Here is a 10,422-nt window from a genome sequence, read left to right on the forward strand (position 1 = left end):
TTTCTAACATCCCATGTTAGTAATTTTCCTCTTACCTATTTATTTGAAATTATTTCATAGGTAGAGAATCACATTGTTGGAGCTCCATGTGGTGTAATGGACCAGATGACTTCAGCATGTGGTGAAGCCAACAAACTTCTTGCAATGATTTGCCAGGTATGAGTCATAACTGGTTCAGAAAACAACTCTTGGCAAAGATAATTTGAGATTTAAGGAGCATTACCCATATTTTTCTTGCAAATTTTGGCAGCCTGCTGAGATAGTAGGGCTTGTGGATATTCCTACTCATATACGAGTTTGGGGAATTGATTCTGGAATACGACACAGGTATGAGGTCTTTGATACTTGGTTTTTATAGTTTTTTGTTAACAAGTGTTGATAGGCCATGACCTTATTTGACATCCGGAACTTTTTTCCTGGATGACTACACAATGTTAGTTTTGTAGTTTTTCCTTTGCAAGTGACTTTAGTTGATATTGGTTTGCAAAATTATTCCTAGATAACTAGGCCATGTTGATTGCATTCATTGTGTTATTCAAGGTGTCATACTAAACAATTTGATGTTGGGATCCATGGTGCATAATTTATATTACTTGGGAGATTACCTTAAGCTTTGGATTATTCAAAATCTAGTACAATTTATTATCCTTGTATTCTGTTTCTGGTGTAGTGACCTAGTGTCCTACTGTAGTATTTGGATTGAAGGATTCATCCTTTTGAATCCCTATTTTCTCAATGTAGTAAAAACGTTCCTTTATGGAACTTATTAAGCCCTTCTTCAAATTCAGTATTACATAACTCCCTCATTCCTTCTTGCTGAGCATTTGCCACAACTCAACTCTCAACACATTTCCTAATCCATTAGTATAATGTTCGTTTCCTCGCTTTCTGTTTCCTTCTTCAGATTATATGTGATTCTTGAAGCTTCCATACAGCACTAGCTCTACTTCTCTTCATCCTATATTGATTTGTTGAGTTGTCACTATCTTGTATAACCAAGTTCAGTATATAGTTAGAAATCTCTGTGTGCGCGCGCGCGCGATGCGTGTGCATATGTCTTAAATTTCCTCAACTCCAAGATTAATTGGCAATTTTTGCAGTGTTGGTGGTGCAGACTACGGATCTGTGAGAGTGGGTGCCTTTATGGGTCGAAAGATGATAAAGTCTATTGCATCTACGATGTTGTCACGATTATTGTCAGGTGAAAATGGGATGAACCCGGGCGAAATGGATGAGGATGGTGCTGAACTACTTGAAAAGGAATCTTCATTGGATTACTTGTGCAACCTGTCACCTCACAGGTATCAAACCTTTTCTCTATACCTATTGTAAGTGGTAAAAACATGTTATTTATTAATGTAAGGAGCTTGATTCCGTGAGAGATGTTTTATACATCTATAATGTTTTGGATTTTAAAAACTGTTTCTATTTTTTTTTTTCTTTCCTTTTCCTTATTATCTATTCTTCTGATGTCAGTCGTGCAACCTTTTTGGAAAAACATAAGCATGTGCTGATGCTTCCAAATTGAGATATGTTGGAAGACGATACTTTCAATGCAAGTTCAAGTTTGTGCTCGGATTATATGTTAAAGGCTATGACATTTCTTATCAATTTCTTTTCTTTGTAGATATGAAGCTCTTTATGGTAAGTTTCTTCCTGATTCTATACATGGTGAGACATTTTTGGAAAAACATGAGGATCATAATGATCCAGTCACTGTCATTGATCACAAGCGTGGTTATGGAGTGAAGGCAGCTGCTAGACATCCCATTTATGAAAATTTCAGGGTCAAGGTTAGTAATTTAATTTTTCTGGTAATTTGATACTTGAAGCAACTTGATTTTCTTCGCTATTTGAACTCTGTTTCTTTTTGCATATGAGTTTGTATGTGAACTTACTGAAATTGAGGTCTTTTGATTTTATTTATTTGGAGTTCGTTGTATTTAAAAACTTGATAATTTCTCTTGACAATTTCTTGAACTTAATTATACATTCTATAAGAAAAATTAACTCCCGAAAACATCTTGAATATTTTTTCCAAAAAGAAAAAACAAATACTGTTTTTCGAAATCAATTATAGAAGGCACAGGAGCAGTTGAATCTATTACAAACTCAAATGCTTTTACTATTTAATACTAGAAGAAAGACCTATGACCTATGGATTTGGACTCCTACAACCATATTAAATTTGCGAGAGGTTGAAGGTTTTTCTGCTATTTGAAAATTGTCCACATCATTCATCTATACCAATAATTATATTTTTGACTAGACTAGATGAAATTTTATTGCATTTCTTATGCTGATCCAATATTTCTGATGTTTGAGATTTATAAATTTTCAAGTTTGTGAAAAGCATTGTAAAGTGTCCTGATGAAGAGTATTGAAGAGGAAAATCTTTCAGTAATTGATGTTGTTTCCTAGTATTGAAGATTTGGTGTTTCTAGAGGAATCAATGGAGAAAAATCCTCCATTAAATCTTCAATAGAGAGAAAGGTGTCAAGCATCAGTACTTTTTCTGAAGTTTAAGATTTATTGTATTTTCTATTCAAATATCTTTATCATCAACCTCTTCAGCTGAAGTGGAACTTTCAATATTTAACTTGAATTATTCAGAAGAAACCAACTCTGGTACATTCTCTTCATATCGCTCTCCCCGGCCAACCTCTTATGTATAAGTGTGTCCTTCAGTATTCACTCCCCTCGTTTCCAAGCCTCCATGTTCTTTTTACTCATTCTAACTAAGATGGAGAATAGTTTTTGCAAAATAATGTCACTTTCTTCTTGTGCAAGAGTTATGATTGTTCCCATAGACGAAAAGATGCTCTATGGACTATCATCCCTTGTTTATTTTCAAAGAAGTGCGGCGGCTGAATCTAAACAATCAATTCATCAGATCCCAATTCTAGGATTACCAGGCATGACTTGGTTTCTGGGACATTGTGAAGCATTGATATAGTGTTGCTATAACGGTGACTAGAAATGTTAGACAGCTTCTCAAAAGCCATTACAGTTACATGAAACATCTCCACATTAGTTAACCACTAAAAGGCACATTTGGCAAGATGATCCTCAAGAACTTGGTGAGACAAGAGATTAAAAAAACTCACAGATTCTCGATTTGGTCGCTTGAATAATTCCTTCACAAGTAATGCCTTCATTGACAGAGAAAGTGCAATTTAAAAATGGATCTAGATGGTGCTTGTCCCACCTTGAATAAAAGAAGCTCAACCTCTTCAAGCACACTGAGCTCGTGAACAGAGGATGAAGGCATGTGGAACCTTTTTCCAGGATCTGTTGTTCTCTTTTCGCAGCTGTCTTTGTTCTGCTTTCTTCTTCATACTAAGGGTAATCACTTTCAGTCTCAATAGGATCTCTAGGTGACAGAGGCTTCGAAGAACGCTCTTTCAGTCTTAGTCTTCCCTTAACCAAAGCCATTAGAAACACAAAACCATGATGCTTTCTACAGAAGAAACCATTATGAGATTTGACGTTTACGTGCTGTTTATTTCTTCTGCTGGTTCAGTTGGTTTGGATTAGTGAGTTCATACTGTTCCAGTTTAGTCTGGGCTGGTTCATTGGTTCCTGGCCATATTTTTATTCAAGGTTGGATTGGGTGTAGAACTTGGGTTGACTTGGGTCAAAACTCCAGGTTGGGTCTACTTCTTCTTCTTTTTTTTTTTTTTTTTTTTTTGTTGTTGTTGTTGTTGTTGATTATATTTTTTTGATGTTTTTGTTTGTTTACAATACAAAGTTTAAATTTTGACTTCTTGTTGTGTTATATCTGATAGATCCCATGAACTCCCATATAATGTGAATAGGTGTTCTTTACTTCTACAGAAGTTAAGCATTCATTGGGTTTCCTTGCGTGCTTCTGCCTAACCATTTCTTTTTCACATTTTTGGATTACGGTCAAATGAAGTTTTTACCGTTTTCATTTCAAGCTTCTAATATGTATTATTTTCAAACTATTCCCAATTTCCAACTTTTTTTTGTCCTTAACCAACTTCCATTAAATGTCCCATGTTTGCCTTGTCGCAAATTATCTTTCTTCTTTTAGTTTATAAAACATTCAAAACTCTTAAAGTGGCAGTAAATTTTTGTTTTCTTTATATACCTGTAAGTTATAAGTTACTTCCCGTTATTTAAAAGGAGAGAGATTGGATCACTAGACTTCTACCTTTGGAATGGTAGTTCATGCTTTGGAAGTTACTATACTTCCTGAGCAACATCTACAACCACCCAAGAGTAACTGGTGAAAACAGCATTCGGAATGACATAATGAAAATCAGTTAATCATACTGGTATTACTCGTGATTTAATTAGTTCTACTTCTAGTAACTAGCAGTCACATTTAGGAGGTTCAAAATTCCTCTAGGCATTTTATACGCTAAATTATTCCGTAACTCCATCAATTGTTTCTTTTCTCCTACACTAATGTTGAGAATGTCTTGCAGTTGGGTATATGACACTTGCAATATATTATGTTGGTATATGACTCTTTTAAAATAATGAATTCCTTAAGTCTATTCTGATTAGCTGAATACCTTTTATGTAACCTGATGTGTAGGCCTTCAAAGCGCTACTAACATCTGCATCATCAGATGAACAACTTAGCACTCTTGGAGAATTATTGTATCAGGTACTTATCGTATCATCAAATAATAAATAATATTGGTGTTTAATTTCCAATTTTTTGGCCGAATATTTATGTTTGCACTTTTGGACTAAAAAATCTTAATGGGAATTAATGCAGCAACAAATACAATGTTTACAATGATACAGTATCATTAATTTCGATGGAATTCAACCTGAATGACAGACAAGGATCATTTCTGGAAATTGAAATATATTTTCTTTGATTCTGTAATTTCTTTTGGTTGGACTTGTGGCAATGTTTATTGGAATCTGATTACCTAGTTCTTGCCATCAATAGCCCTTATCAAGATAATAATTGTTAGTTTTAGGGTGAGGACATTGAGAGTATGGAGAAAAATAGAACATGCAATCAAATAACTAAATAAAGTTAATATGGAAGAAAAAAAAAACAATAAATAGTGACAAAAGCGTATTTTTCATGTTTACTAGTCCTGGCTTTGCTTGAAGTAGGTCCAGAAAGTAACTCTCAATAGCCTCCTTTGAATCAGACTTCCAAAGAGATGGACTTCTCTAGTAAGTCTGTCGCAAAAGTTTCACTGAACGCTTGTGTTTCTTGGGGATGTACTTTGTGGAGTTTAAAAGCCTGTTATCAGGTTGGAGGAGGCTCCTTACACAGTACCTATATCTTTTGACCATATTAGGAGGCTCTTATCATTTGAATTAAGGACACTGGATAACAGTTACTTTTTATCCTTGTTTACAGTGCCACTACAGTTATAGTGCTTGTGGACTTGGCTCGGATGGGACAGACAGGCTTGTCCATTTGGTGCAGGAAATGCAACACAGTAGATTGTCTAAAGCTGAAGATGGAACTCTATATGGAGCAAAGATTACCGGTGGTGGTTCTGGTGGAACAGTTTGTGTCATTGGCAGGAATTGTCTACGGAGCAGCCAACAAATTTTCGAGGTAATTTTACTCCTTTATGAGAGATGACTCAGCAGAAATTTATCTTCTCGGCATATGTTAGGTCCCCTAATAATTTAACATTCTTAGTGGAAAAGTACTTTATAAAAATTCAGATGGTACTAATTCTAAGCCACTCTTTTTATTCAGAATTGTGGTTTCGTAACCATTTTGCATTCGAAGTATTCCCTTAAAAATTTGTATCTAAGCAAATATGTTATTCTATAATTGTTTATTAAAACACTAGACCTCTTTTGCTTCAATTTAAAAGCAAGCTTGCAATACCCAGTGTATGAGTTAACCTAATATAACTAGTATGTTTGCAAATATATATGTATATATGTTACAATCATATGTAATTTAAATGTATTGATATATATAGAAACTATGCTTTTAGATCTAATAATGTATGTAAATGTCCTGAAAAATATAAAGTTAATATAGGAGATTATTTTATAGGAAAATATGTTTATGGGGGCCTTTGTGTACTTTTATTTAATCATTGTCCACTTTTTTTTGTCCCTTTTGTCCTAATAGTTTATCTCATGATCTCTCCTTGTAGGCTTTTCCATCCACTTTTTTTTTGCATAACAATGTTTAACTTTATTCTTAGTGATGAATTTCTTGTCAACTCTAAAATATTATAGCTTGTGTTGGAATAATGTCCAATTTTCCATCTAATATCCAGATTCAGCAAAGATACAAAGGTGCCACAGGATATCATCCGTTTCTTTTCGAGGGTTCATCACCAGGTGCGGGAAAGTTCGGGTATCTGAGAATTCGTCGCCGCATCCCTGCCGAACGACGTTAGTTTATTCGTGGTAAGAAAATATAAGCATACAAGAGAATAATAACAGATCATTCTGGACCATTATTTTAATGAAGTACCAGTTATGATTTCTGAACAGTTACGCAACTCCCATTAAAAATGTTGGGTGTAAAATATAGCCAAGACTTGGTTGAATTTTTGTTCTTTCTCTATTACTGGGTTATCTACTTGTGAAGTTACTGATTAGATATCTAAAATGTGGTGATCTTCTGTAGTCTATGTAGATTGACATTTGGTAAAATGGACCATGCACTCAATTGTTGGTGCATTACCCGTGTCCCCAAAATGGTTTGACTATATATATATTTATGTAGCTCTTCAAAAATACTGTAACAGGAACCTAGGCTAGTAATACATTCAAAAGACTTGCTATGTTTGGTAGCACCAAATCGGCACTTTTGAATTGGAATTGGAATTGGAAAAAAATTAGTGATAAGGCATGTCAAGAGAGCAAGTACTGCCTCCGTTTACCAGGGTTCTCTCTTGCTTCCCATAAAAATCCTTTCTAAGATGGCTCACGTTATTCCTTGTAGCAAGACATGTGGCTAAGTTGTTCTTCAGGGAAATTGTCGGTTCTTTTCCAATTCCAAATGCAAGGTACCAATTCGGTTCTCCCAAAAGCAAACCTTAATGGATTTTAATCTTTCATAATACATCACATTTTATGAGTAACACTGGATTTATTTTTAAGGGGATTTCCTACATGGTTGGTATTCATATGTGCATCCCCCATTTTTCCCATTTCAGATGTTGAGGCAGGAAAGCAAAAAAGCTCCGTATTAGTACTAGACCAAATGTAGTAGGATTTATTTGCATATTGCAATGTAATAAATGTTCTTGTACAGTAACTTTTGTGGTTCTTTTTTTTAATTCTTTTGTATTGCTAAGAAAATCATTTCGACACCATAAGATTAAATTTATATTACATTGCACCACAATGATATGTACAAGAAGATACAGAAAGAATGAAGGATGGTGCAGGTGGTATTTTGCTGATAGCCATTTTAGGCTTTGAACATGTTTAACCAATTGAGACAACCTGACTCTGGTCCTCCTTCTCGGCTTCTCCAAGAATGTGCAGGTGGTATTTTGCTGATCGCCTTTTAGGCTTGGCATGTTTAACCAATTGAGACAACCTGACTCTTGTCCTCCATCTCAGTTTCTTCGAAGTAGTCCTCCCGGGTGTTGCACCCCACCATTAGGGATACCAACCAGAAGAGGGACGCGTCCAGAGACACGAAGGCAGCGCCACCAAGGACGCCCTTCTTAGAGATGGGGCAATCTTCCTTAAGGTTTTCGTGAACGTTGTGAATGAGATGAATGTGCTCTGTGATTGTTGTCCATAATAGCAATGCTGCTGCGAGTCCAGCTGTAAAACTGTCATGGGTGATTGTTTCCAAATGATCAGAACCAGATTCATCACATCAACATACAACAAATTAGGGTTGTGTTTGTTTTCATGGAAAAACCACATTGAAATGCTACAAAGCAAGGCCATGTAACATGGTCTTCACTGTGTGCGCGCGTGTGGTTTATAGAAATATGATAGAGTGAATGAGTGTGCTCACACTGAAATATTGAAGGATGTCATGAAGGTGCCATTGTGAAACAGTACAGATTGTGGAATAGATCTGCCTTTGTATGGATAAAACACAGAGAAATACCCAACTCCAGTGGCTGCCACCAGAAATACAGTAGACAGATATCCACAAACTAATGTTGTATAAGAATGGTACTTGCAAATCACTACACCTTTGCCAGCGATCTTTTCTCCAGCAGCAGGCTGTACACACCCAAGCAAACAAGACAACAAAATTAGCCCATTATTAACATATATATATATATATATATACACACACACATACATATACTCCCTCTGTTAAAAATAATTGAGTACTTTGGGAACTGTGACGGTAATATTTCTGTTATTAACTGATCATTTGTTCAGTGGTGTAGAAATTTTAACCATTCGGTATAGAAACATAAATTGTTATTTTGAATACCCAATAAAATCTTATGGTTAATATTTCGAATTAACATGATTATTGTAAGAAAGAGACATACTTTCTTGAGTTCAGCATATATTCCTAATATGAAGGACAAAACACCAAGAATGGCCACAATGAGAGAGAACATTTTGGGACCAAGTGCCATTTTTCAATTTCCTGATACCCCCTGCAAGACAATTTAAGTCAGCCAATGGCCATCAATCATCATATGGAGAAAAGTAAAAAAATAAATAAATGAAATGAAACAAGAATGAAAAAGTACATACCAACAAAATGCACAAGAAGCAAAATAAATTTCTATTACCTTGTTAAAGTAGGTACATATAATTTGGGGGTTGATTCTTATCATTGATCAAACAAAATATGATTAATTACAGCCAAACTATTAAAAGAACCCAATACAAAAAGTAAAATATGATGTATAAACTAATAATCTAATTGTTCTCTGGCCTTTCTGAACTGTCTTTCAAACACATAACGAAACCTATCAACCTTACGGAGCCAAATGCTAGAAAATTCATTTCTTTTGGAATTTTGGATTCAGAAAAGAAAAAGAAATCGTATTGGATTTGAAATTCCATTTGTGTGTTTCAAATAAATTAGAATTTAATTATAACAAAAAAATTTCTTTTTCCTTTTTATCAATATTAATTAGAGTTGCAATCTTATGTTTCAAGGGTGAATTTAATCCTTTAAATTCCATAAATTTCTTGAGGATCAAGAACACCATATTTTGAAATATGAAATTCAAATTTCATTTTGAATGTCATTAAATTTCATTTAAAATGTTAAATCCTACCAAATCCTGCATTCCAAACAATGTGAAAGAGTTTGATTAATCAATCAAAACATTGAGGAAAAAAAAAAAAAAAGAGGTTGAAATTATATTATACCTCTTTTGCTTCTCTTTGGGGCCTTGGGAGTATCAGGAAATGGTGGGAATGGAAGGTGACCTTTTGAGAATGGATGGCAATTTGTGACACTTGAGAAAGGAGGGTTTAAATAAGAAGATAATTTGCATGAATTTTGACTTTTTATCGGCTTAGATTCAGGGGTTCTTGTTGGAATCTACGATTATTAGACACTATTATCTGTCTCATGCACCAGTTGTACTTTTATCTTTTTAGTAATAATATTTTCCTTTAACCTATGTTCTCCAACTCAATTGTTGACCACAATTTTTTTACTTCACTATGTCCTTTATTTGCGCTACATTTTCCAATTTAATCAAAATTGATTTATAGTGTCAATAAAATCACAAAATTATGATAGTCTCCAAATTTGAAATAAATTATGGATGAGCATCCGCTTCACAAATGCCCTCTCAATAAATTTTTATTTTATTTTATTATTTATTATTATTTTTTTTTACAAAAAAGGTACGTATCATCACATTTTACAGGTGAGCTAATTAATCTCAGGACACACGTAATAATACTCTACAAACCACGTGCATCGAGTAAGACCGAACAAATTTATGTCTCAGTTCGATTACAACTTAACCCATGCGAGTACTCTCACAAAAATTATTTACCGATAAACTTTAATCTGAGACCTGATACTTCATGAAACTTCTGGGAATCTTTACGAAAATTTGGTTGTATTCATTCACTTACTTAGATTAGTATATCTCTTTTTTTTTTTTACTGTGAAAAAATAAAAACACGGCTCACTTACACGAAGCAAATGGTGTATCTTGTTGTTTGTCTTCTCCATGTAACTATTTGAGTAAACGGTCTACGAACTAGTCCCCTCATATTTTAGGCCTCTAAACCATCAACAAGTGATCAAAAAATGCAGAATTTGAACTTTAATCAATAAATGATGTAAAATATGTGACCAAATTTAGGTAAGGTGTCTGGAGTATCAAGAAATGAGTTTGGTGGAGAAGACTAAGAAAAAACAATCATCGACTCTTTCATCAACTTCCTAAGTAATTCCTTATACATTCATATCTCGTTTTTTTTCTCTTTGCGAATGATGTGTATGTTGAAAAACATGCAAATTTTAAAAACTTTTTGAGG

General features: G+C 34.3%; 2 protein-coding genes across 7 annotated transcripts in view; one reads left to right on the forward strand and one right to left on the reverse strand.

Moving 5' to 3' along the window:
* The window catches only part of LOC132286821 (L-arabinokinase), a 38,105-nt gene extending 30,512 nt beyond the window's left edge, over positions 1 to 7,593 (forward strand). For 2 of the 6 annotated variants that reach the window (XM_059789216.1, XM_059789221.1), the window contains 7 exons: positions 61 to 156; positions 251 to 327; positions 1,101 to 1,301; positions 1,628 to 1,793; positions 4,568 to 4,639; positions 5,360 to 5,563; positions 6,249 to 6,657. In XM_059789216.1, coding sequence (XP_059645199.1) covers positions 61 to 156; positions 251 to 327; positions 1,101 to 1,301; positions 1,628 to 1,793; positions 4,568 to 4,639; positions 5,360 to 5,563; positions 6,249 to 6,371 — 939 coding nt within the window. In that variant the 3' untranslated portion in view covers positions 6,372 to 6,657. The other 4 variants (XR_009472868.1, XM_059789218.1, XM_059789217.1 and 1 more) reach the window with 4 other exon arrangements.
* LOC132286823 (uncharacterized) lies at positions 7,508 to 9,466 on the reverse strand. Its single transcript, XM_059789222.1, has 4 exons — positions 9,292 to 9,466; positions 8,454 to 8,564; positions 7,958 to 8,172; positions 7,508 to 7,766 (listed from the first exon to the last, which is right to left on the reverse strand). The coding sequence occupies exons 2-4, from the start codon at positions 8,541 to 8,543 to the stop codon at positions 7,508 to 7,510; spliced, it is 564 nt and encodes a 187-aa protein (XP_059645205.1). The 5' UTR covers positions 8,544 to 8,564; positions 9,292 to 9,466.
* Positions 9,467 to 10,422: the final 956 nt, after the last annotated feature.

The sequence above is a fragment of the Cornus florida genome, unplaced genomic scaffold, assembly GCF_030987335.1.
Source record: "Cornus florida cultivar Cherokee Brave unplaced genomic scaffold, ASM3098733v1 CherokeeBrave_3.0.0_Hap2_Chr11, whole genome shotgun sequence".
NCBI classification, from domain to species: Eukaryota; Viridiplantae; Streptophyta; class Magnoliopsida; order Cornales; family Cornaceae; genus Cornus; species Cornus florida.

Bases quoted from the DNA above. Each gene is read 5' to 3' on its own strand.
- LOC132286823 (XM_059789222.1), bottom strand. From the start codon at position 8,543: ATGGCACTTGGTCCCAAAATGTTCTCTCTCATTGTGGCCATTCTTGGT. The intron at 8,173-8,453 runs GTATGTCTCTTT...GGGTGTGTACAG, and splicing joins TATATGCTGAACTCAAGAAA to CCTGCTGCTGGAGAAAAGAT. The intron at 7,767-7,957 runs GTGAGCACACTC...CACCCATGACAG, and splicing joins ACATCCTTCAATATTTCAGT to TTTTACAGCTGGACTCGCAG.